Raw genomic sequence first — 27,716 nt, 5'->3', positions numbered from 1 at the left:
CGGCAACAGGGAACTGGCTGCTTCTGGTTTCTAGGGACGTATAAATACAAAGCGGAGCCGGGTACGAGGAAAACACAAAGGAAAAGAGGAGAATTCTCACGTTTAAAACTGAAGACTAACGGAGTCAGGTAATGAGCGCCTCCTGAAATCAAGCTTGTTTCCTAGAAGGTAAAACATGTAAAACGCCATTTGTCGCAGGTTATAATATTCATCAACATTGTGGACAGCAAAGAAGTAAACAGCTGAGGTGCAGCTGTCAGTAGGCTACGGTGTGTACTTGTTGTAGGCAAGTGTATTTATGCCAAATGTTGAATTATGTGCCGCTGTATTAGGCCAATAAAATATAACGCAAATGATCGTAATTCAATTATTCACATCGCTTTGTAAAATGATGCTGTTAGATCTTCAAAACATTATGGCTATAGCCAAAGTTTCATTCTGTGTAAAAATGTGTATTCTATTGTATTTTCTATTCCGTTTTGACTCGATATTTCTCCCCATTGAATGGTTACAGTGAATCAGGATATGTCACAGATGTTCTTCTTTGTTTCCAACTGTGGTCTGTGTTGCCACTTTGACTATTACGTGGCAGGGGATGAGATACACATAGGCGTGCATAGCCTGTCTGGAACTCAAGGCTCCTTTCTCTGTGGTCAGCAAAATAAACTTGAGGTCTTTTCAATTACATTTTCTCTCTCTTTCCGCCTCTGCCGTGCCGGTATTATCTATCCCTCTTCATTTTTATGAATTGAATAGAATATTAATGGAATGGAATATAATTGAATTCAATTGACTTGTTTTACAATGTTGTTGTAACTTGATTAAATCCCAGCCCCTTATCTGTAACCCAATGAATAAGAAAATAGATGGAAAAAACATAACTACATCTGTTCTTGCGAAATTCCAGTAGTTTATGCATTAATAATTACCAGCATATGCACATTGCCTGAAGGTGTAATGCCCTTGTTCTAGAAATTTTATTTTCTATTTTTATTTCACCTTTATTTAACCAGGTAGGCTAGTTGAGAACAAGTTCTCATTTGCAACTGCGACCTGGCCAAGATAAAGCGTAGCAATTTGACACATACAACAACACAGAATTACACATGGAATAAACAAAACATACAGTCAATAACACAGTAGAACAAAAGAAAACAAAAAGTCTATATACAGTGAGTGCAAATGAGGTAAGTTAAGGCAATAAATAGGCCATGGTGGCGAAGTAATTACAATATAGCAATTAAACACTGGAATGGTAGATGTGCAGAAGATGAAGATGTGATCAAGTGAAGTATTATCATTACGTAAGGTAAATAATATGATCTGTCTGGACTCGATGTTGTCAGGGCTATCCACATATCTTCACCATTCAGAATTACCGCTCTTTGTTTTCAACCTTTTCAAAAGGCACTACTGTCCATTGTGCACCACCTGACTTGATAAGTCTCCCTTCCTGTCCCTGCCCTTTTTGCTTGTGAATGAGTTTATTGCAACCTGGGTCTTCGCTAGGCACCAAATGTAAGAAAACAGACTGAAATAGGGAGGGACTAATCTGAATTTGTCCAATAAGAAACACTAGTTTTTAGGTTTCGGTTGCAAAGCGTTTTGGTACTGTGTACACTAATGAATACTGCTGTGAAGGAGTGCATTCCAACCTGTTCCCCTGGCGGGCGGTACCCGTTTAACGGCTGCTTACCTTTGGCATTGCCACTCTAGTCCTAGGAGCACCACACTCCTGTTTATACGGCTCCAGAATGGATGACACCCAAGCATCAGTTCTAGCACTGCCAGCCAGAGGCCGTCCCCTAGCCCTAGCATCCCAGCTCTGGAACACCGGAGCTGGGAGAGAGGTGTGGAATTTCTGGGGCCTGTCTGGCACGGGGCCTGGGCCCCTAAGGCTAGAGCGCTCTTGTCCTTTTTGATGTCTGAGGTTTTGAGGAAGTGAGATGTCATGTTGCCACACTAGCGAGCACTGTAGCGCACACTAGGGGTTTGATCCAGACCAGAGATGTTCCAGGGTTGTCGGATATGGCATGAAAGCAGCTGTGGAGTGGACTGAAGTGCAGATGAGGAGGAGATGGATGGAGGAATGGTGTGTGTGTTTTAGGACGGCTGGTATTTGGGAAGGAAAAGGGTGTTGTGGTGGCCTTACAACTCAACAAATGACAGGCAGACTTATTTTTTAACCTTACAGTCCCTTTTATGCCCTGGCCTGCCCCTGGAAAGAGCAAACTCGAGCGACGTCAGTCAAATGTAGGCTAGGTTGCTCGTTTCTAGGTCACACGTTGTAGAGTTCCCCACCCCGGGTCCAGCCCCCTTAATCTGCATGCTGTGGCATGACGGGTGAGAGAGGAGTGGTGACATGTGGCGAGTGCGTTAACTAGCCAGGGATAATAGAATCACAGCGGCTCTATGTCTAGGTCCAAGGAGAGAGAGAGAGAGAGGGAGGTGTGGGTGTGTACACGCACGTGTGTGTGTGTGACAGAGAGTGTATGTGACCTGGGAAACAGCAACCCCATTCTGTGATCCTCTCTGCAAATCTTACAGCTGTTTTGTAGTAAAACCATAGTATTACTGTAATAGGACTACAGTAGGCAGCTTTACTGTATATGCAACACTGTAAATACACTATTCTGGGACGTTCAATATCTTTTTCCTCTCCTGTGATTCAGAAAGTATGGCGGAGTGTGCGTGTTATGCCATTTTACACAGTGATTTATAGTAGTGCTTGCATACAAATCACAAATTGCTTCCCAAGCAAATGTGGATGCAGGAATAAAGCTTTGGCGAAGCATATATCATGAGCAGGCTTTTATGTTATTACAATCAGGAAGGAAGGCAATATTTCTTCAGAATCACTGAAGGAATCCAGGGCCCACTAACAGTTTGTCCCAAATGGCACCCTATTCCCAATACAGTGCACTACTTTTGACCAGGGCCCTAAGTAGTGCACTATTTGGGTGCTATTTGGGACTCTCTGTGTCCCATTTATTACATAGTCACAGGCCCTTCTAGCCTCTTGGAAAGGGGATACCTAGTCGGTTGCACACTGAATGCATTCAACCAAAATGTGTCTTCCGTATTTAACCCCACCTCTCTGAATCAGAGGTGCGGGGGGCTTCCTTAACGTCCACGGCACTCGAGGGAGCAGTTGATGTTGGGGGTTAACTGCCTTGCTCAAGGGCAGAACTGCAGATTTTTCCACCTGGCCTCTAGACAAAATGCCGTGTGCCCGAACAGCCGAAAAAAACCTTCACCGAAGTCAGAAACAAAGAAAAATGTCACAATGTCGTCATAATATATGCACAAACACTTCCGAACTGTTTCGGCTGGGAAGCGTGCGGACGCCTTTACCTTATCGGCCTGTGCCTGTGGTGCTGCTCCGCTGTAGGCCCCATGGGCTCCTTGGGTGAGCTCCACTGTGGGTCCTCCTCCCGGGTCAACAGGAAATGTCTCGGTGACCTACATTAAGGTCACTGAGACATCACACCCCGCTGTATCCTCACAGAGGCCCGCGGTGTGCTCGTGGCTTATCTTACATGTGTCTGCCTGAACTTAGCAAGAGGTCCATTTCATCCCCCATTACCTCTCATTTCAATTACATTAAAACAACTTATTTTCGTATTTTTTGGGGTCCATGAAACGAGCTGCACTACAAATGAGAAAAGCATAAGTGTTGGTGTGTGTCAACATTTCATATAGATTAATATGTGACAGAAGGAAGGCTTGAAAAAGACAATCATGAGCAGTAAAAATACATTTTCATTGTTTCCTCAGCCCGCAGGCACTTAGTCAGCCGACTCTTAACTCCACCATCGTTTCAGTTGTGAGGTGACCCGGGGATGCCTATTAGCCCAAGGAAATGGATGAATGTTGTCATAATTAGGATCGTCATTATCGGGAGTATTATTTGTGTGTGTGTGTGTGTGTGTGTACCAGTGGAGGCTCCTCAGAGGAGGAAGGGGAGGACCATCCTCAGTGAATTTCATAAAAACAGTGAAACATTTAAAAAGTTATACTTTTTAGATAAAACTGAACTAAATATATACACGTCACCAAATAATTGATTAAAACACACTTTTTTGCAATTAAGGTCTACAGTAGCCTCAGCAGCACTCTGTAGGGTAGCACCATGTTGTAGCCGGAGGACAGCTAGCTTCGGGCCTCCTCTGGGTACATTAACTTCAATACAAAACCTAGGAGGCTCATGGTTCTCACCCCCTCCAATAGACTTACACGGTAATTATGACAACTTCCGGAAGACATCCTCCAACCTATCACAGCTCTTGCAGCATGAACTGACATGTTGTCCACCCAATCAAAGGATCAGAGAATGACTCTAGTACTGAAAGCATAAGCTACAGCTAGCTAGTACTACAGTGCATACAATCTGGTGAGTCGTTGACTCAAAGAGAGAGAAAGACAATAGTTGCACAGTTTTGAACTAATACATTTATTCCAAAATGAGGGAGGGAGAGATTCACTTACTAAGCTAGCTAATGCAGCTAGCTAGTTTAGCCTGCTCAAACAGAGGGATGTTACAGTATGTGTGTGTAGCCACTCAATTCTTGCTGATGAGGTTTTCCCCCTCTTGCTGCTCGGTTGGGGCTATTCGTTCCATGCCTCAAGGCCACAAGACTATTCCTCTGTTCCTAAACATGGCCTATATACGTAGAAACCGTCATTGCTATGCCAAATGAGAATCCATTCTGAAATAATAAGTAATTTCACAACATTGTTTTATTTTAGTAGTGTACCCTGTGCCTCAGTTGGTAGAGCATGGTGTGTGCAACGCCAGGGTTGTGGGTTTGATTCCCACGGGGGGCCAGTACAACATTTTTTTTTTTTTTAAATGAATGAAATGTGTGCATTCACTACTGTAAGTCGCTCTGGATAAGAGCGTCTGCTAAATGACTAAAATGTTTTAAAAAATGTAGTATTAAACGTTCGTCATCTGTGACAAATACCACAACTTTGTTGATAGAGTTAATTGAGATATGATCAGCACTTTTCAGGATCGTGTGAATATTCCAGTCAAGGCATCATAGACAAATGAATGTGAAGAAATAGATGCAGACAGAGAATACATCCCAAATGACACCCTATTCCCTATATATTACACTCCTTTTGACCTTTGTAAAGGGCTACGAAACAGATGCAGAAAGAGTGTACATCCCAAATGGAACCCTATTCCCTATGTAGTGCACTATATAGGTAATATGGTGCCATTTGGGATGCACACAGACTCATTGAATGGTCTAGCCAGCTAGGACTTGTCCAGACATGTTTTGCTTTTTTCTCAGCCGCTACTATTATAATTTCCCACTACTCAACACTCTCAGTCTTGTGATGCAGACAGCTGTGAGGTTAAAGGTGAACACAGCTGGGAAGAAGGTTCTGATCTTCTAGTGTTGCAATCACTGCTGCTTGTGCTTGAAATGTATCTAACCTTTCTGCGACATACTGTGAACTATATTAGTTCCCATAGTCTGTACAGCATTTTGAATATGATCCACACTGCAGCTGGTGCCCGTAATGTTGGTGTCTAACTTTCCTGAGATATATAGGCTGCGTTTACACAGGCAGCCCAATTCTGATATTTTTTCCACTAATTGGTCTTTTGACCAATCACATCAGATCTTTTTGAGAGCTGATCTGATTAGTCAAAAGACAAATTAGTGAAAAAATGCCTGTGTAAACACAACCACTGTGTAAACACAGCCACTGTGTACTGTATTCAAGCCTTAATACACACAGCTAGTTTGAAACCGGTTTCGAAGAGACGTCTTGCCCATTTCACATTGCCCATGGCACATAGTGTGAAGAGACAGTCAGTTCCCATAGTCTCTACACCGCATGTGATATGATTAAGCAATAAGGCCCGAGGGGGTGTGGTATATGGCCATTATACTATGGCAACGAGGAGTGCCTAGATACAGCCCTTAGCCGTGGTATATTGGCAATATACCACAAACACCCGAGGTGCCTTATTGCTATGATAAACTGGTTACCAACGTAATTAAAGCAATAAAAAAAAAGTTTTGTCATACCCATTCTATACAGTCTGATACACCACAGCTTTCAGCCAATCAACATTCAAGGCTGAAACCGCCCAGTTTATAATCCACATTTTGTTCTGGGTGGTAGTAAGTGTACTCAAATTGGTTTGTTTTGGCTCCGTCCTCTTGCACTTTGTGTACCAACATGGTGTCATTTGAAACAGGAAACAGCAAACCTTTGGGAAGCTCAGATGAGCAGCATGCTTCAGACGGAGCTGCAGCTCTAAATAGACGGGTAACGGATTCACTGAACCGGTTTGACCGTTTGACCCTGGGTCGGGAGAAGCCGCCTTTTTCTTGTGTGTGTGCGAGACGTTTCTCAGTATGGTACCGCAGCATTTCCATGTGCAGCAGCGTTGCCATGGTGACAGAGCGGGGAGGTTTTGTGGGGGAGAGGGGAGGGGAGTGCGTCACATGTAGGAACTGAAGGTACCATATGGTCTCACCTCTGGGGGGGGGGGGTGCTCTCAGGGATGCAACAATTGAAAGATGGGGAAAATGGAACACGTTACTGCTCTGTTTAGTCTGCTTGATAAATGCATTTTCCTCTCTGATCCTTCCATCCCCTCTTCATCTTTCACACGCAGACATACTTTTTCTCTTTGTCTCTCTTGCTTTTTCTATTTTTTTTTTCTCTCCATCCGACTCTTACCACCTCCCCCTTCCCCTCTTTCTTTCTCTCTCTCTCTTCTTCTCCTGTGTCCTTTCTTCCGCTGCCTGCTTTGTGTCAAATGTGCGTATTTTCCATTTGGCAAGGTGCTGTGGGACAGCACTTCAGCTCACTTGTGTATACACACACTACTTCAATGAGAGAGGTGGAAGGAAGTCTGTGAGGAAACGTGTTTCGTTTCACCCCAACATTTGTCGCCCCAGTCAATTAAGGACCCGAATGGGCCTCGTTCATTTGGTGTTGCTTAGCGTTTTGTTTCGAGACTATATTAGATTAGTATAATGGGATCAGCGAGATGCGCTTTGAATATGCTCCCTTTTGCATTTGTTTCCTCAGACAGTTGTCTGTACGTTATTATAAACTGAGTGGTTCAAGACTGTATACCACGGGTATGGCAAAACATTTATTTTTTATTTATTTTTACAGTTTTTATAATTGCAATAAAGCACCTCGGGGGTTTGTGGTATATGGCTAATATAAAGGCACATTGCGTCGTGCATAAGAACAGCCCTTAGCCGTGGTATATTTACTACACCTCCTCGGGCCTTATTTCTTAAATATAATAAGCCCCCACTACACAGCACAGCTGCTTGTTAGCCATGTAACCGTCTAGGGTAGATGGAAAGGTCTAGGATATGTATGTTTTCCAGAGACAGTGGTTTAGACAGCTAGACCACACTAGGCCACAACATTTCTGGAATGGATTGATGTCATAACGGGTATTTGATCTGAAAGAGGGTTTGTGTACAGTACTGTGTACGGAGGCCTTTACTTTGAACTGAAAACACTCAATCGAGTACCCAATGATGCCATCTTCCCCTGTGTGAAAAGATACTTTCTGTCCTCATCTTGCCTGAGGGGAAACTGACTTGCTTATTTTTTTTTTGTGTGCGGTCCCATTCCATTCATGTTCATTGGACAGGACAGTGAGGAAGAATGAGAGGGCAACGAGTCTGATTCGAACCCGTGCTGGCAGCACTTTGGGTTCCAAAGTCAGCGCTTTACACCGCTAGACCACCCAAGGCTCTCCTTGTTTTTAACTAATGGCTTCTCTGTTTCTGTTCCCCCCCTCAGACCCCCTAGAAGAGGAGCTTGGACGGCATGCAAAGTTGTGAAATATCTTCAGACAGCACTGATGACCCCCTTAGTAGAGACCTACGCACTCGTCGACAGCCTCGAATAGTAGTGATCGGCGCGGGTTTAGCCGGTCTCGCAGCTACCAAGAGCCTCCTGGAAAGCGGCTTCACGGATGTCACGGTCCTAGAGGCGTCAGACCGCATCGGAGGGAGAGTTCAAAGCATTCAGCACGGTAAGAAATGATGCTGTGAACCCTACCCTACACACGAAGAGTGAGTGAGGAAACAACACATGGTGGAAATTATGCTAAACCAGACCTTGGAACTTCATGGGTTATGACTCAATGGGTGTTTTGTTTCTTAAATAGTTTACATTTTCTGTAAGCTAAACGCTCCAAACCTCACTTACTGAGACATTCGACATGTCTGTGTGAGTGTGTAATCATCAGCTTGTTTCCCCCGCACTCACATCTAGCTGTCAAAAAGTACCCCGTCTATTCTCTATGGGGCTACGCTATCAGTGCTAATGCTAAAAGCCTTCCCAAAATAACACTGGATCAGAAAGTGTGCTTTGCAAAGCCCAATTAAGCTTTCCCAATTCAAAATGTGAAATGTGATTGGGGAATTTGTCTCTATCTCTCGGATGGACGTGGGGTTAGTCCTGCGAAATCACCTTTGAGCTGAACAAGTTAGAAGAAGATTACTCCCATTGCCACATATGGCTTTAATTCAATGTTTAAAAATATATATATTTATCCCTGTTCCTCATTCTCTACAAAGTCATTTCAATAACAAGTATCTCTTGAGTAGGTGGTTGTAGCCTCCTCAAAATGTCCTGTAGGCTGCAGTCACATTCATTGATTTGACTCCCTCTAATTGCAGTTCCTTTCACTTCCATTCAATTAAAACAACTTCCTGTTCTCATTTCTCTGTTTATTGAATTGAATTCAAGTTCCATTCGTTCAACTTATTCCCAAATGAACTGACACAAACAATCAAGTTCTTGGGGGGGTAAACAAAGTTTGTAAGTGTAACCCCAAAGGTGCATCTGATATGGCACATTATTCCCTATATATTGCACTACTTTTGACCAGAGCCTAGGCCTGTCCCAATATCCCCACTACTTGCTATGCCAAAACATTGCTTCATATTGGGACAGAGACAAAGTCTATTATATATTTATATGCCATTTAGCAGATGCTTTTATCCAAAGCTTACATTTTGTATGTATGGAATCGAACCCACGATCCTAGCATTGCAAGCGCCATGCTCTACCAACTGAGCTAAAGAGAGGACTACATTCTTCTTCATCTTATTCTCCTCTATCTATTCCAGGACAAACGACTTTGGAGCTCGGAGCCACCTGGATCCATGGCGCTAACGGGAACCCGGTGTACCACCTGGCGGAGGACAATGGGCTGCTCGAGCACACCACGGACGGCGAGCGCAGCGTGGGCCGCATCAGCCTGTACACCAAGAACGGCGTGGCCCACTACCAGACCAACAGCGGTACCAGGATCCCCAAGGACCTGGTCGAGGAGTTCAGTGACCTCTACAATGAGGTGAGGGGAGAGAGAGGTGTGTGTGTGTGTCCAGATTACCACTTACGTGTGCAAATGAAGGGAGCCACCCATGACTGAATGTAGATACTTTACGTACACAGTGGCACATGTGCACAGGTGTGTGTATAATACAGGTGTGCAGGGAAACTCACCATGGTCCAGTGAAGCGTGTCATTTCCTGTTCAGCTACCTCAGAGCGTTGTGTTATTCACACATTGGCTTCCCCCCCCACTACCATTCAGATCTGTGGAATTAGACACGTGCAGAGGAAAGGGACGCTTTCTACACACTTCCCTTTGTCTGTGTTCCTGAGTAATTCTCGCAATAGTTCCGTTCCATAAGTATTGCAAGCAGCAAAGTTACCAATAGAGAACACATACCAGTCAGTTTTTAAAGGATTCACATTGGGTGGGCCAGAAAGCTTGTGGTGACTTCGGTTGTTCAGAACGCTTATGGAACTGGAATTATTTCAAGGCACTTGAATACAGAAGCACTTTCTCAATTATCCACCTTAACACAGCATTCTCCACAGCAGCACCCATTCCTTTAAGAACACACTGTACGAACAGGAATAATACACGGTAATAACGCAGAGTTTCTAAACCCAAAGGCACAACATTGCGAGACTTCCAAGAACGCTTGCGAAGCACTCGGCAGACCGGGGTTTGGGGTTTGAAAAGTTAATGAGAGAAGTGAAAAATTCTTCCTTTTTAGTTGTTGATTTTCTTGAAATCTAAAAGCACGTCTTAGATTCGAGCCGATAAGTAACTGAACTTGTTATTACTCCAACATGGTGAATGTGACAAAATGACACGTTTTCATTTTCGTCACAAACGACTTCATGTCTAAGGAGTGCCTTTGATTTGACGGCCTGCACAGGCACAGTTCGGCGTGAGACGACCGCTAGGCCCGCTAACGTGTTTCTGTGCATGAGCTTAGCTAGCCAACGTCTCCGTGACATCGCCTACAAGCGCGATTGAGGATTTCTACTGGAAGCGGTTTCTACGTATCTTCATACTAAAACCATCTTTGGTTATAATTAGGGAGCTGCAACATACAGTGGAATTTAATGTTTTTATCCTGATTGCTCGTGTGCCAGTCTGCATACCTCTATGCTGTATTCCCTTTGTATGATCCATTTCCAAGATGCCAATCACTTTGCAGTGTAGCAGCAGCATCAACACAGCAGAGCATCGCTATGCATTAGGCTAACCCCCAACGTGCATCCTTACAGGAGCAGGAAACGGTTATCCCCACCATGTATCATTACAACGGCGCTAATCCCCACCGTGCCTCTGCCTGGAAATCAGCATAATTAACGAAGCTGTAGGATTAGCAAAACAAGGCTAACTTGTTGTTTTGTTTCACATCAGGATGTGAGGTACATAGACATCCTGTTGGTTTAGATCTAGTGTTTCATGATTGTGAGGCAATGGACAAGAAATAGCTTTACATTTAGTAGTCTTTGAAAATGTGTTTCTTGAGGATCCCATTTCAACCGAAGGCTATTTTATATTGTCAACAAAGGTGTGCTGCATCCTGGGTCGGGTTCATTAGGGCATGCAACAGAAAACGTTTTCAAGTTTTGCGAAGGAATTTAAAAATGCACTTTTCGGGTAGTCCCTCCCTGTTTCAGTCTGTTTTCTTCCGTTTGGTGCCTGATGAACAGGAGCCTGGTCTTTGTATGCAAAACATTCCACCAGGGAGGTAAGACAAGATGATAAGGTTATGGAATCGAGTATCATGTCATATTATCACATGACCTTTATGGCTACAATGTAACTCAGTGCAGAAATGATAAACATAAACATTCTGATTCCATGGGAAAGGAATGTGAACTTCACTCTGGGACAGCTAAAGCAGTCATTTGAACTGCTCATGAATAAAAAAATATATATATTACTCTGACATTTGTAAGTCATGCCCCCCTCCGTCCTTGCCTTTTCCTATATAAGTCTATATCAAATCAAATTGTATTGGTCACATACACATGGTTAGCAGATGTTATTGCGAGTGTAGTGAAATGCTTGTGCTACTAGTTCCGACAGTGCAGCAATATCTAACATGTAATCTAACAATTCCACAACAACTACCTAATACACACAAATCTACTGTAAGTAAAGGAAAACATATATGGATGAGCAATGACAGAGCAGCATAGGCAAGATGCAATATATGCTATAAAATACGAGATGAGATGAGTAATGCAAGATATGTAAACATTATTAAAGGGGCATTATTAAAGTGACTAGTGATCCATTTATTAAAGTAGCCAATGATTTCAAGTCTGTATGTAGGCAGCAGGCTCTCTGTGTTAGTGATGGCTGTTTAACAGTCTGACGGGCCTTGAGATAGAATCTGTCTTTCGGTCCCAGTTTTGATGCACCTGTACTGAACTCGCCTTCTGGATGGTGGCGGGGTGAACAGGCAGTGGCTCGGGTGGTTGTTGTCCTTGATGATCTTTTTGTCCTTCCTGTAACATTGGGTGCTGTAGGTGTCCTGGAGGGCAGTTAGTTTGTCCCCGGTGATGCGTTGTGCAGACCGCACCACCCTCTGGAGAGTATTGTGGTTGTGGGTGGTGCAGTTGCCGTACCAGGCAGCAGGATGCTCTCAATTGTGCATCTGTAAAGGTTTGTGAGCGTTTTAGGTGACAAAAGTTCTTTAGCCTCCTGAGGTTGACGGCCTGTCAGAAAGTCCAGGACCCAATTGCACAGGTTGGGGTTGAGATCCAGGGCCTCAAGCTTAATCATGAGCTTGGAGGGTACTATGGTGTTGAATGCTGAGCTGTAGTCAATGAACAGCATTCTTACATAGGTATTCCTCTTGTCCAGATGGGACAGGGCAGTGTTATGGCAATTGCATTTTCTGTGGACCTATTGGGGCGGTAAACAAATTGAAGTGGATCTAGGGTGACAGGTAAGGTGGAGGTGATATGATCCTTGACTAGCCTGTCAAAGCACTTCATGATGACGGAAGTGGGTGCTACGGGACGGTAGTCATTTAGTTCAGTTACCTTTGCTTTCTTGGGTACAGGAACAATGGTGGCCACCTTGAAGCATGTGGGGACAGCAGACTGGAATAGGGAGAGATTGAATATGTCCGTAAACACAGCAGCCAGCTGGTCTGTGCATGCTCTGAGGACGCGGGCCGGCAGCCTTGCGAGGGTTAACACGTTTAAATGTCTTACTCACGTTGGCCAAGGAGAAGGAGATCCCACGGGCTGCGTCGGTGGCACTGTATTATCCTCAAAGCGGGCAATGGAGGTGTTTAGTTTGTCTGGAAGCAAGACGTCGGTGTCCGTGACATGGCTGGTTTTCTTTTTGTAGTCCGTGATTGTCTGTAGACCCTGCCACATACGTCTCGTTGTCTGAGCCGTGGAATTGCGACTCCACTTTGTCTCTATACTGATATTTCACTTGTTTGATTGCCTTGCAGAGGGAATAACTACACTGTTTGTATTTGGCCATAATCCCAGTCACTTTTCCATGGTTAAATGCGGTGGTTCGTGCTTTCAGTTTTGAGTGAATGCCGCCATCTATCCACGGTTTCTGGTTAAGGTAGGTTTTAATAGTCACAGTCGGTACAACATCTCCTATGCACTTCCTTATAAACTCACTCACTGATTCAGCGTATACGTCAATATTATTCTTTAAGGCTACCCGGAACATGTCCCAGCCCGCGTGATCAAAACAATCTTGAAGCGTGGATTCTGATTGGTCAGACCAGCGTTGAATAGTTCTTAACACGGGTACATCCTGTTTGAGTTTCTGTCTATAGGAAGGGAGGAGCAAAATGGAGTCGTGGTCAGATTTGCCAAAAGGAGGGCAGGGGAGGGCCTTGTATGCATTGCGGAAGTTATAGTAGCAGTGATCCAGAGTTTTGCCAGCATACGTACTACAGCCAATATGCTGATATAATTTAGTTAGCCTTGTTCTCAAATTTGCTTTGTTACAATCAACCAACTACAATAAATGCAGCCTCAGGATATATGGTTTCCAGTTTGCATAAAGTCCAGAGAAGTTCCTTGAGGGCCGTCGTGGTATCGGCTTGAGGGGGGATATACACGGCTGTGACAATAACCGAGGAGAATTCTCTTGGGAGATAATATGGTCGGCATTTGATTGAGAAATTCTAGGTCAGGTGAACAAAAGGACTTGAATTCCTGTATGTTTAGGGGGCTCCCGAGTGGCGCAGCGGTCTAAGGCACTGCATCTCAGTGCAAGAGGCATCACTACAGTCCCTGGTTTGATTCCAGGCTGAGTCACATCCGGCTGTGATTGGGAGTCCCATAGGGCGGCGCACAATTGGCCCAGCATCGTCCACGTTTGGCCGGGGTAGGCCATCTTTGTCAATAAGAATTTGTTCTTAACTGACTTGCCTAGTTAAATAAAAAGTAAAACAATTACACCATGAGTCGTTAATCATGAAACATACAACTCCGCCCTTCTTCCCTGAGATATGTTTATTCCTGTCGGCGCGACGTACAAAGAATCCAGGTGGCTGTGTCGACTCCGACAGCATATCCCGAGAGAGTATGGTACAATCCCTGATGTCTCTCTGGATAGCAACCCTTGCCCTAATTTCATCTACCTTGTTATCTAAAGACTGGACATTAGTGAGTAATATACTCGGAAGCGGTGGATGGTGTGCGCGCCTTCGAAGTATGACCAGAAGACCGCTCCGTCTACCTCTTCTCTGGCGGCATTGTTTTGGGTCAGCCTCTGGAATTAGGTCAAATGCCTTGGGTAGTTTGGACAAAGGATCCACTTCGGGAAAGTCATATTCCTGGTCGAAGTGCTGGTAAGTTGACGCTGCTCTGATATGTAATTGTTCTTCCCGGCTGCATGTAATAACACTTAAGATTTTCTGGGCTAACAATGTAAGAAATAATACATAAAAAAACTAAATACTGCCAAGTTTCCTAAGGACTAGAAGTGAGGCAGCCCTCTCTGTTGGCGCCACTTTGTTTCTATATATCCACACCGTTTCATTTGGTGGTTGCTCGGACACCTGCTCAGTGCTCACCGTTCTAGCTTTTTTGTGCTTAGGCCTCGGAGTTGTACAGTACGTTCAGGCTGAGGCTCAGAATCAGAAGAATAATCATCAGAGATGTCATGATTCATTTCTTCCCACCATCTGAGTCGCCTAAGCACAAAAAAAGCTTGAACGGTGCGCACTGAGCAGGTGCCCGAGCCACCACCAAATGAAACGGTGAGACAGGAGAGAGGAAGTGACTGCACCGTTTGGATAGAACAAGCCGGTGATAATGCTACGGGACGATTATCAGCACAAAATGTAATCACTGAGAGAGCAGGCCCTCAAGCAAAAAACAACACCAGTAACGCGCTTACCAGCTTTCGTTGTTTATGCGACATGGACATGCTCCAACTGATGCAATTGCGTTAAGACACACACCATGTAAGCAAGACCTGACAATAATTGACTATTTTTTTAAGAGGTTGGGCCAGTAACTGGGAGGTTGCTGGTTCGAATCCCTGAGGTGAAAAATCTGTCTGTGCCCTCGAGCATGACCCTTAACCCTAATTGCTCTGGATAAGAGTGTCTGCTAAATTTTTGTTTTGTTGTTATAAAAAGAAGCTGTTACCATGTTCCAACACATGCTTTCTGTTTCATAGATAAAGTTAAATATCCCAATTTTATTTAAATTTTTAACGTTTAAACGTTCACAGTCCTACATGACACAAGTATTTATACTTGTCACGTTGCATAAGGATGGGAGACATGCGCAGGAATAAGTAATAGGGTTTTTAAATTCTCTACCCAAAACAAAAGAGCGACGTGTAAACCTCTAAATAATAATAAAAAAAAACAGAAATAAAACCGAGCGTAGGTACTCACAAGACCAACGGACCTAGGACAATGATTGACAAGGACAATGGGGAACAGAGGGCACATGTATACACATACTAATCAGGGGGAATGGGAACCAGGTGTGCGTAATGAGACAAGACAGTCCGGGGTTGGTGGTAATGATCCAGTTCGGTGACGCCTAAAAGGCCGCGACGTAGACCTCCGGAGCTGGTGAACGGAATGAGCAGCAGTACCGGGGGGGATCCGTGACAATACTGTATCAACCGTGACTTTGGGTCCTTGAAAAGCGTCCTTGAAAAACTCAATTATTTTATGATTATTATTGCACACAATAATATGTGGTTACAACACTCTCATAACTTGGCAGAATCACATCACCCGCACAGGCTACGGAATAGGTGGATGCCTTTGGCTTCAAGACATGGCATGACTCATGCCACATAGGTTTTGGTGCTGTATCAACCAAAGATATTCTGTGGTAGCCTCGTACTTGGGCAGAAATCCCACAGGCTATTGAATAGGCACACCTTTTGGCTACTTTGCGGTAGCCTATCATAGATCTTATTTCCCAGTGCCAGTGGTGTCTACCTGTTGTAACCCAGCACTCCCTAGGAATGGCCCTCGGGCGATCACCAGTTTCGTGACTGACTGACGGCTCAGCTCCAGTTCCCTCCTGCCTCTTTTTTTCAGCTCACTGTTTAACTTATTTAAATAAGACACCTTCACGGTTGCACTTTATTTTACGGCACAGAAACGGCTAGGGCTGCATCCCAAATGGCACCATATTGCCTATACAGCACTACTTTTGACCAGAGCCCTATGGGTCAAAAGTAGTGCACTAAATATGGAATAGGCTGCCATTTGGACCCAGGTATTTACTGAGAAATTACATGTGAAATGGTGCACAGTAATAATCTATAAATTACTTGTTTGTTTTTAAAACAGGCACCAATTGGTACCATGTCATTGCCAATTGTGTTGAATTGTTGGAACTAAGTACCAGAAAGTATTCATTAAAACAACATAATTTCCTAGTAAATTCCATGTAAATACCAATGGATATAGTGCTACCCCCTTGACTGTGTGACCTCCTACACAATGATGCTCCACCTATTGTGCAATGAGTGGGCAGTTCCTTCTAAAAGAGATGTGTGCTTTGGATAAAGAAGTTCTGTCATGCATGTTGCTATATATCCTGTACTGTAGAAGTCACGGACCTCGGAAGAAAGTGTTGAAAAATTCAAAACGATCCGTTGTTGAATAATGTGCTAAGTTCCACCCTCCCATGTAGCCATGCCAAGGTGTTAAATTATGTCATAAATTCTCACCTGGCTGCACCCTTTAAAGGGCAAATTTGGCATTCAAACAAAGCGATCGCCTTACAGATTGCCCCTTTTAAAGTTTTTGAAGCACCCCAGTAGATTTTGAATGTTCAGACTCCGTTATAGCCACAGTAGCAGGAACACTCTATGCTATTTTGGATTGCTTGGCTGTTGGATAAGGTAGTAGCAAAATACTGCCTGTCTATGAAACTCTGGGTTGTCCAGCGTAGTACCAGAATGAAAACAGATTGGCACCCAGACAAACCCTGGCAACAAACCCTTTTGACCAGAGTCTTATTTGCCATGGTCAAAAGTAGTGCCCTATAAAGGGAATTGGGTGCCATTTGGGATGCAGCCCCTCTGCACATTCATTACTGCTTATACCATGGCCATCAAACTCACGTTTCTCTCCCCTCTTGCCATCCCCTCTACCCCTCTCCTCTTCTCCCCCCTCTCCTCCCCAGGTGTACGAGCTGACTCAGGAGTTTTTCCAGAGTGGGAAGCCTGTGTGTGCTGAAAGCCAGAACAGCGTTGGGGTGTTCACGAGGGATGTGGTGCGCAAGAAGATCATGCTGGACCCCGACGACTCGGAGAGCACCAAGAGACTCAAGCTGTCCATGCTCCAGCAGTACCTCAAGGTGTGTGTGTGTTTGTGGAGGGCGGGTGGGTGGGTGGGTCGGGATGGGGGTGTGTGTGTGAAGGGGGGGGGTCCTTCTAAGAGACTATAAAATATGCTAGAGCTCTAGTTTATGGTTGGAATGTAGTGATAACCCTACACAAACATGCAAATCCAATAAGCTAGAGCAAACAATGGTTTCCTTCTCGGTATGTAAGTTTGCTCTGTGTTGCAAGAAAAACAGTTATAGAAGGCATGATTTTATTTTTTTCCATATTAAATCTACAGTGCTGTATTCTGAATCACTCATCTCTGGAGAGAATTGGTGCACCTCTATGGCCTCTCTCACAGTTCTGATTCAAAACAGTTCTTTATGCCTCCCGGGTGGCGCAGTGGTCTAAGGCTGAGAGATTCTGGGTTCGAGCCCACGCTCTGCCGCAGCCGGCCGTGACCGGGAGGCTCATGGGGCGACGCACAATTGGCCCAGCGTCGTCCGGGTTAGGGAGGGCTTGGTCGGCAGGGATATCCTTGTCTCATCGCGCACTAGCGACTCCTGTGGCGGGCCGGGCGCAGTGCACGCTGACCAGGTCGCTAGGTGTACGGTGTTTCCTCCGACACATTGGTGTGGCTGGCTTCCGGGTTGGATGGGCGTTGTGTCAAGAAGCAGTGCGGCTTGGTTGGGTTGTGTTTTGGAGGACGCATGGCTCTCGACCTTCGCCTCTCCCGAGTCCGTACGGGAGTTGCAGCGATGAGACAAGACAGTAACTACTACCAATTGGATACCATGAAATTGGGGAGAAAAAAATAAATAAATAAATAAATAAAACAGTTCTTTATATGCTGATAAATGACTGAAGTAGCAAATGTGGTGCTCCTGCTATGTTTAGTCTCACACAATACAAGAGTTTACGGCATGTTTTATGACTCAGCTGAACAAGCAGGTCAGGAAATCAAGTGTAAAACTCTGACTTACATCCCCAAATGCAAATGTTGGCATTGCTGTTAGCTATAGCTACATTATCTTGTTTATATTAAAAATAGCTTAATTAGCTTGTTAATGTTATTGCTCCTTGTAATTATACCCAATGACTCATTGGATTCAAATTAGTGTTGATCACTTAAAGGTCAGTTTGCTAATTAAATAGAAATACAGCGGACAACAAAATGGACGCCCTTTTTTATTACACCTAGAGCCAACTGTGGTACAGCAGGACATCCAACAATTTACCTCAGGAAATGTAGCTATTGCAATCCTTATTATGTTTGTATATTTATTCAATTAATTTCCTGGTCCGCCGGCACTCAATTATTAGGGCTACATGCCAAATGGCACCATATTACCAATGTAGTGCACGACAATTGACCAAAACCCTAATGTCCCCTGATGTCAAAAGTTTCCTTTAGTGGCAGCCAAGGCCATGATTAAAACTTTTCCTCAGGGAAACGTTAGGCTCTATTGTTGAGGCTACAGAGACAGATGCAGATGACATCCTTAATGTTGCTCTAGTTCGGTAAACGAACTATTGGGTTCATAGACTTGAGCCATAAAACGATATCCCAACGAAAGTTTAAGACAATAAATAGGTCATTCAACTTGGACTAAGTAGCACTTTGTTAGATGAGGTTAATTTGGCCTCAATTCAATAAGGAGTTTTAGCCAATCAAAGAGTAATAGAAAACAAATCTCTTTGAAACAAAGTAGATACACCAAGATGGAGGAAATACATTTGACCAGAATTGAACAGACTTATTTGTCTGTGTTTCTATACGGTAAAGCCAGTGTCTGGTTCCTCTTTAGGTTTCTTCCATCCAATGACTTTTTCAACTGTTCTGCTGCTTGCTCTCTGGGCTTCAAGGCTGGGATATTAAAAAGAGCTCAAATAAATTTGACTGATTCACTGATTGATGAGTTGATTGATTGATGGAAAGAGGATGGAGAGTTGTGAGAGCAGCTGATAAAGGAGCTCAATTTGATCTGAGTCAAACTGACTTTGTTTGTTTGTATGTATGTTGTTCCCAAGGTGGAGAGTTGTGAGAGCTCGTCCCCCAGCATGGATGAGGTCTCGCTGAGTGAGTTTGGTGAGTGGACGGAGATCCCCGGGGCCCACCACGTCATCCCGGGAGGCTTCATGAAGATCGTGGACCTCTTGGCGCAGGACATTCCGTCCCGCATGATGCGCCTGGGGAAACCCGTCCGCTGCGTCCACTGGAACTACTCCGCCCAGCAACAGGAGGAGATCGCCCATGGCGACAACAACAATCGGCACGACAACGGCGACCATAACGACGACCGACGTTGCCACGGTGAGCCCAACCCCAATCCGGGTCACGCGTACCCGATCAGCGTAGAGTGCGAGGACCTCGAGTCGCTCCCCGCCGACCACGTGATCGTAACCGCCTCTCTCGGCGTCCTCAAGAACCGCCATGAGGCGCTCTTCTCACCCTCGCTGCCTGAGGACAAAGTCCTCGCCATCGAGAAGCTCGGCATCAGCACCACTGACAAGATTTTCCTGGAGTTCGCCGATCCCTTCTGGAGCCCCGAGTGCAACAGCATCCAGTTTGTGTGGGAGGACGAGGCGCAGCTGGAGCAGCCGGTCTACCCCGAGGAGCTGTGGTACCGTAAGATCTGCTCATTTGATGTGCTGTACCCGCCCGAGCGCTACGGCCACATGCTGAGTGGCTGGATCTGTGGCCAGGAGGCGCTGCTCATGGAGCGCTGCGACGACGAGACGGTGGCTGAGACCTGCACCAAGCTACTGCGACGCTTCACAGGTCAGTGTGCGTGTCTGTGTGTTTGTCATTGTACATTGACATAGGTCAGTTGACTCTGTGTGTGTGTGTGTGTGTGTGTGTGTGTGTGTGTGTGTGTGTGTGTGTGTGTGTGTGTGTGTGTGTGTGTGTGATATGCAGTAACAATCAGTTTTCTGAATCGAACCGCAGCTTTTGTACAAGTCTTGCAATAACACTAGATTTCAGCTACTCGAGGTCTTAGTTGATTAATCAAACCGTATGTTCTTGATGGAGTGAGGACCACTGACCTAAATAACTCGCCGAGATAGTGAGGGAATGCTGATGATGGCCTGAGTATGAATCAAGCTCTGTGCTTCAACTCATCAGTATAGGGCAGGAATACTGTTACACGCATCACACACACTGTTACGAGCACACTGTAACCTTGAGGGCTGAATGGGTGCATCACTACTGTGCTCCCAGTGAGTCACGGTGACGAACTGAAGAGTAATATACTTATTCAGCCCTAGTGGGCCTCTAGGTATACATTCGATACAGGAAATGACATCATCATGTGACATCATTACGAGCCTTGAGGTATGGCCTTTCCCAGAAGGGGGTTTGGGGGGCTGATGCTGAACCAGTCAGATAGATGTCTGGCAGAGTGGAGGTGTTGAACACATGTACATCCCGTAACAACTGGTCCAGGGTCAGTTTTAGTCACTGTGCTCGTTATAGGTGGAATAAGGATTGGATGAAGAAATGCTGATCCTACAAAAGTTGGTAGAGGAGTTGCCTGGGTGTCTGCGTCCCAGATGTAACTGTGTAGGTTCCGTCCCTCTCTTCGCCCTAACCCGGGCTCGAACCAGGGACCCTTGCACACATCAACAACTGACACCCACGAAGCATCGTTACCCATCGCGCCACAAAAGCTGCGGCCCTTGCAACGCAAGGGGAAACCCTACTTCAGGTCTCAGAGCGAGTGACGTCACCAATTGAAACGCTATTAGCGCGCACCACCGCTAACTAACTAGCCATTTCACATCGGTTACACTGACATACTTTATGAATGACCCAATATTCTCACAGAAGAGATGAGTGAGTCAATGCCATAGCTGCTTGACTTTATCAAGTTGTTCATTTCTCTCTTTCACCCATGAACAGCCCCCTATTAAGAGTAACGATGACAAAAAGAAACACAGCAAATTGAAATTGGCTGTAACTTTCGTCGAGACTCATCGGTCTTTTTTAAGAAAACCTGACACAAAATCAATTGTTCGATTCGACAGGTTGTTCGACTCTACATGAGACGGGAAAAATTGCTCTCTTACGTTAAGGCCATATTAAGGTTCTGCTCCCTGGAAAACACTGTAAATGATAGTGTAGACAAGACACACAGTCGTTCTTGGGATGCCCTACACCGGGAAGAAAAGAATGACTATCGATAGAGATGAGCCTTGTGGCTCTGTTTAGCTTCAGTCTGTTTCATATTGACAGAGAAAATAGGTTAAGAGATATAAGAACGCTGTCCTGGTTTAAATAGTTTAGATAAAGGTGTGTATGTCTGTGGAATGAACATAAAATACTTTTGACAGGGTCACCATTACATTAGACTTGTTGGTTGTTTAGCAACAAAACCGACGTGTGCCCTACTATGTGGAAAAACAGACAGGGTTGGCATAGAATGTTGACAACATGTTAACAAAATTTTGTCTCCAATGTTTATTGAAAACATAAGTACATTTGCACAATGAGCACTTGTTGTCTCTCAAATACATCATTACAGTTGTTGGTTAGCTAGCTAGCGAATTTTTGCCATATTAGCATTGACGGGAAATCAGTCAAACACCTTAATACAAGACATGGTATCAAGAACAAGAGAAAACTAGCTGAAATTAGCCACTTTCTATTCCCCACATGGCAGTTTGTCATTGTTGCGAGCCATTTGGCCATCTAGAATACAACAACTCACAGACTTCTGCCCCAATTAAAGCGTGCATATTGCTTTCGTGACATTGTCCCATTTATGTCTGCGTCCCAAATGACACCCTAGTCCCTACAGAGTCCACTACTACAGAGTCTGATGGGGCTTGCTCAAAAGTAATGCACTAGGGAATAGGTTGCCAGTTGGGATGCATCCCATCTCATGGGTGGACAAAGCTCGGTATTATGGCAGACTGTAAGTGAATGCTGCCCTCCTTCAAGGACTCTATCCTCTGGTCAAGCCAGTTAGCTGACAAATAGGTCATAGTAGAGTCAGGTCTAAGCTTAGCATATGTCACCGACCCGGTTACCATCACTTAATGATGACGTCAGAGGCTTTCCTGGACACACACAAACACACACACACACACACACACACACCACACTGCAGTTACTCCTCCCTATACAGCCAAGCCAACGGACACAATAAACCATAAACCCTGCCTTCCGCTCTGAGCAATACTCGCTTCCTGCCCTCACATTGTTTACTTCCATAGGAAGTACACCCTCACGGAAAGTCATTAACCCACACACTGACACACTCCCCTGATGTAGGTCAGTGCGGTTTAATCCCCTACGAAGCAGATTCATCACAGACAGACTAGAGTGTGTGAGTGTGTATGGCCTCTGAGAGGGACCGTAGCCTATTAGCACCGATACAGGAGATTGAATTGGATGTGTTGGAGGATCACCTATGGGAGATTGGTAGAGGATCACTCACCATGCATCGCCATTACCTTAGGAAGCTTTCAATGGCTTATTTCCACCTGCGGAAGAGTTGTAAGAGAGGGTGTGCCTGTGTTTGTTTGTGTGTGTGTTTGCGCACGCTTACCTGTGTGTGAGAGACAGAGAGTGTGTTGGTGTGTGTGGATGTTGATGTTTCCGTGTCCATCCAAAGGGTTTATATTGGACTGACTGTCCTCACCATCCACCTCACCGTTCCTTTCTCTCCCTCCTTCAGGGAACCCCAACATTCCGAAGCCGAGGCGGATCCTGCGCTCGTCGTGGGGCAGTAACCCTTACATCCGGGGCTCCTACTCCTTCACCCGGGTGGGCTCCAGTGGGGGTGACGTGGAGAAGCTAGCCATGCCCCTGCCTTACACCAAGAGCACCAAGGCTCCGGTAAGAACCGCATCTGGATCTGGATGCAGACTTGGGTTCAAATACTATTTAGGGTATTTCAATTATTTTTCAAGACATTTCAAAGTAAGTATTTTGGAATGCACTTGGAAGTACACTTGGAAAGTATTGGCTTGTATTTGAAAATACTAAACTCTGCAAAAAAAGAAACGTCCCTTTTTCAGGACCCTGTCTTTCAAAGATAATTTGTAAAAATCCAAATAACTTCACAGATCCTCATTGTAAAGGGTTTAAACAATGTTTCCCATGCTTGTTCAATGACCCATAAACAATTAATGAACATGCACTTGTGGAACGGTCGTTCTGACACCAACAGCTTACAGACGGTAGGCAATTAAGTTCACAGTTATGAAAACTTAGGACACTAAAGAGGCCTTTCTACTGACTCTGAAAAACACCAGAATAAAGATGCCCAGGGTCCCTGCTCATCTACGTGAACATGCCTTAGGCATGCTGCAAGGAGGCATGAGGACTGCCGATCTGGCCAGGGCAATAAATTGCAATGCCCGTACTGTGAGATGCCTAAGACAGCTCTACAGGGAGACAGGACGGACAGCTGATCGTCCTCGCAGTGGCAGACCACGTGTAACAACACCTGCACAGGATAGGTACATCCGACCATCACACCTGCGGGACAGGTACAGGATGGCAACAACAACTGCCAGAATTACACCAGGAACACACAATCCCTCCATCAGTGCTTAGACTGTCCGCAACAGGCTGAGAGATGCTGGACTGAGGGCTTGTAGGCCTGTTGTAAGGCAGGTCCTCACCAGACATCACCTGCAACAACGTCGCCTATGGGCACAAACCCACGATCGCTGAACCAGACAGGACTGGCAAAAAGTGCTCTTCACTGATGAGTCACGGTTTTGTCTCACCAGAGGTGATGGTCGGATTTGCGTTTATCGTCAAAGGAATGAGCGTTGCACCGAGGCATGTACATTGATTTGGAGGTGGAGGGTCTGTCATGGTCTGGGACGGTGTGTCACAGCATCATCGGACTGAGCTTGTTGTCATTGCAGGCAATCTCAACGCTGTGCGTTACAGGGAAGACCTGCTCCTCCCTCATGTGGTACCCTTCCTGCAGGCTCATCCTGACATGACCCTCCAGCATGACAATGCCACCAGCCATACTGCTCGTTCTGTGCGTGATTTCCTGCAAGACAGGAATGTCAGTGTTCTGCCATGGCCAGCGAAGAGCCCGGATCTCAATCCCATTGAGCATGCCTGGGACCTGTTGGATCGGAGGGTGAGGGCTAGGGCCATTCCCCCCCAGAAATGTCCGGGAACTTGCAGGTGCCTTGGTGGAAGAGTGGGGTAACATCTCACAGCAAGAACTGGCAAATCTGGTGCAGTCCATGAGGAGGAGAGGCACTGCAGTACTTAATGCAGCTGGTGGCCACACCAGATACTGACTGTTACTTTTGATTTTGACCCCCCTTTGTTCAGGGACACATTATTCCCTTTATGTTAGTCACATGTCTGTGGACCGTGTTCAGTTCATGTCTCAGTTGTTGAATCTTATGTTCATACAAATATTTACACATGTTACGTTTACTGAAAATAAATGCAGTTGCCAGTGAGAAGACGTTTCTTTAAATTTTAAATACTCCATGCATTTTAACCCAGGTCTGTTTGGTCCTGGGGCAATTTGAAAATGGTTTTGTATATTTTATAGGAAGACGTTTGAAAATACCTAAAAATACTTCAAATAGAAGAAGTTGATTTGGCCACATTATTTGAAAATACTCTAACATAAAATAAGTATTTTTAAATGACACATAGTTAAATATGCATGTATTTGAACCCAGACTGGATGTAGTGTATATCAGCTGAGTCGTGTTAATTAGGGCACACCGTAGCGAGACTTTTTAAAACATTGTACAATGGAATGGAAACTTTATTGGACAAGTTCAGGTAGTGCCTCCTCGTTTCACTCAGTTTCCAAACATTTTCTCCTTACTGATCATGACTCTGATTAGCCAAGGTGCTGTGACAAGTAAGGAGCAATGTGTCAACCACGGTGGGTTACAGTATGAAAAGCCTTCCCCAATGACTAAGTGTTGTTTGTGGAACAGCATGTTAATGACAGTGTATTGAGAATGTATTTACTTTCATTGGTTTTTGGAGGCGTGATGCTTGTTTACAGCCACCAGAGGAACTCGTAGCATGTTGTCAAAGTGCCTGTGTCATCACTGTCACCTAATAAGGCAATAAGGGACATGACAGTCAGTGGTGGATCGATTATGAATCATGGGTCTTGGCCAGCAGCGTAGCCCCTGAAACTTGATGTGTGTGTGTGTGTGTGTGTGTCTACTGTGTGTGTGTGTGGCCACTTAAAGACTGCTAAATGAGCAGTGTGACCTTTGAGAAATCCCCCTACCGTCAAAAGAGCGACAGATCGTCACAAGCAGCCTTATTACATATAGACAGATACTCTGTCTAGAGCCTAAAATAGCTCCCCATGATTGCGTCTAAATGGCTCACTATTCCCTATATAGTGCACTAATTTTGTCCAGGGACCATAGAGCTCTAGTCAAAGCTAGTGTGCTATGTAGAGCATGGAGGGCCATTTGGGATGCAGCCATGGCTCGAAGGCAGTAATAGAGAACACATGCCATATGTTGGGTCATGCCGACATTCACTGGTTTGTTTAGATCTTGTATTTTTTTTCTCGCCCCTCCTCTCTTCTCTATCTCTACCCTCTCCTCTATCCACCTATCTCCTTCTCTATTCTATTCTTCTGTATATCATATCTCTTCTCTATCCTCTCCTTTTCCCAACCTCTCTCATCACCCTTCCTTTCCTCTTTACCCTCTCAGCCTCTACAGGTGTTATTCGCTGGGGAAGCCACCCACCGGAAATACTATTCCACTACCCATGGTGCATTGCTGTCGGGACAGAGAGAGGCCACTCGTCTTACAGAGATGTACCAGGACTTGCACAAAGAAACCATAAAGCCTAACATGTAAAAATGACAAATGAACCACTGACTAGTGATAAAAAATAAACAACTTGTTTTATCCTTTCTATATTTTAAGTTTTTTAGATTAAGTTATACATGTAAAAGCATAATAGGGGCATTAACAATTATAACGATGATAATGATGAATACTGTTTTTACTGTATTGCGCGGTAGATTTTACCACTTATATGAGATGTACTGTAAAAAGGCAAAGGGTGCCGTCGTCTCTGGTCCTTCATCAATCTGTACGTTTAAAAAAAAAGTTGTTGATAAGTTAATGTTTATATAATAACACGTCTATAATTGAACTGTTTTTTGTAAGTGCCTTCTGTATTTAATGTCATCTTATTGAAAAACAAACAAAAAATAATGGCAAGAATTAATAAACTTGTATATTAATGTGAGAAATGGTCATGTTTAATTGTAAATGTAATACCATTTGAATGTGTACCAGAAGGTGCCAGTCGAAGACAGACATTGGCAGACGTTGACACAATGTTCCTTATCTCAACCAATCATAGACGAGGACACTGAAGCACACTGTGCCAAGGTAGCAGATGGCAATGGAGCCTCAGTCAAGTCTTCACACCTCTCAGATGTGTTATCATGTGCGTTTGTTCTTTCCTTGTGGGTGAAATGAAACAACGTGTTGTTGTGCGTGCTACATCAGGTATTTACAGTTGCAAAGAAATATTGTCTCAATTAGCAGAACTAGATCTGAGGGATGCAGTGGAACAAAATTGGTTCAGTTCCTCCCAAACAGGACTGATCTGTGGCCATATGTATCGAGCGTCTCAGAATAGTTTAACGTTTTAATGTCACATGCACAAGTACAGCGAAATGCCTTTCAAACTCAAAACCCAACAATACAATAATCAATGACAATGTTTAACAGGAAAAAAAGCACACAAGAAATAAGAAATATGAAAGACACAAGTAAGTAAGCACACCGTATACAGGAAATATTTAAAACGTCAGTTCCAATACCATATTGACATGTGCATGGATACTGGAGTGATGGAGGTAGATATGTATTAGGGATGCAAACTAGTTATCCGAGGCTCAGCCAATCAGTTCCAAGGCTCAGCCAATCAGTTCCAAGGCTCAGCCAATCAGTTCCAAGTCTCAGCCAATCAGTTCACATACATAACAACAGAATGGAGGACGCTACTGAAGAGAGAAAAGACAACCAATTTGCTACAGTAGTTACAGCATCAGCTCTGGAAATACAGCGGGAGAGGGGAAAGTCAGTTTATTTACAGCAGAGCGTCCCCTGAACGATAACGAAGAGGTAGGTGAGAAGCCTGACCACGGAGACGGGGGTGAGAAGGTGATGAAGCGTACTTCATTAGCTTTAACCGAAAAACAGCTGGCTATTGGAAAGTTTGAGGTGAGGGAGAAAGTGTGGTGTACCAGGTAATGTTCGCGTTGTTAAGTATCTTGCTTGCTGGTTCGAATGATCTGTTAGCTAGCCAGAGAAATGATGAGCGTTGGCCAATTTAATTGAGTTTATGGTGTGAAAACTGTCTGGCTAATAAAGTCAGACAGCTAACGTTACAACAGATGAGCTAACGTTGGTAACCTAACCAATTCGCTACGACTCCTTGCCTTTCCTCAAGTTATAACGCGTTAGTTGCTTACTGGACCCTGACAATCTGAAATGTTAGCTAGTGAACGAACTACTATCTGTGAACTAATGTTTTTCCTCTACAGTAACTTATGTGGTTAATTTTCAAAATGAGAGATTTAGGTGAAAAT

The 27,716-nt window shown here is 44.6% G+C and overlaps 1 protein-coding gene across 1 annotated transcript; it reads left to right on the top strand.

Annotated features, from left to right (window-relative positions):
* LOC115202088 (spermine oxidase) lies at positions 1-26,362 on the top strand. Its single transcript, XM_029765971.1, has 7 exons — positions 1-128; positions 7,804-8,038; positions 9,141-9,367; positions 16,986-17,159; positions 19,159-19,909; positions 22,812-22,972; positions 25,816-26,362. Exons 2-7 carry the CDS (start codon positions 7,831-7,833, stop codon positions 25,963-25,965), a joined length of 1,671 nt encoding a protein of 556 aa, XP_029621831.1. The 5' UTR covers positions 1-128; positions 7,804-7,830; the 3' UTR covers positions 25,966-26,362.
* The last annotated feature ends 1,354 nt before the right edge of the window (positions 26,363-27,716 follow it).

Source organism: Salmo trutta, chromosome 11 (assembly GCF_901001165.1).
Source record: "Salmo trutta chromosome 11, fSalTru1.1, whole genome shotgun sequence".
In the NCBI taxonomy this organism is placed as follows: domain Eukaryota; kingdom Metazoa; phylum Chordata; class Actinopteri; order Salmoniformes; family Salmonidae; genus Salmo; species Salmo trutta.
This window is presented reverse-complemented; position numbering and strand designations above follow the sequence as displayed.

What these genes read in the sequence shown, in the direction of transcription:
- LOC115202088 (XM_029765971.1), top strand. Translation starts at nt 7,831, where the DNA reads ATGCAAAGTTGTGAAATATCTTCAGACAGCACTGATGACCCCCTTAGT. An exon ending in TCAGTGACCTCTACAATGAG is followed by an intron (nt 9,368 to 16,985) that starts GTGAGGGGAGAG and finishes TCTCCTCCCCAG; the next exon opens with GTGTACGAGCTGACTCAGGA. An exon ending in CCAAGAGCACCAAGGCTCCG is followed by an intron (nt 22,973 to 25,815) that starts GTAAGAACCGCA and finishes TTACCCTCTCAG; the next exon opens with CCTCTACAGGTGTTATTCGC.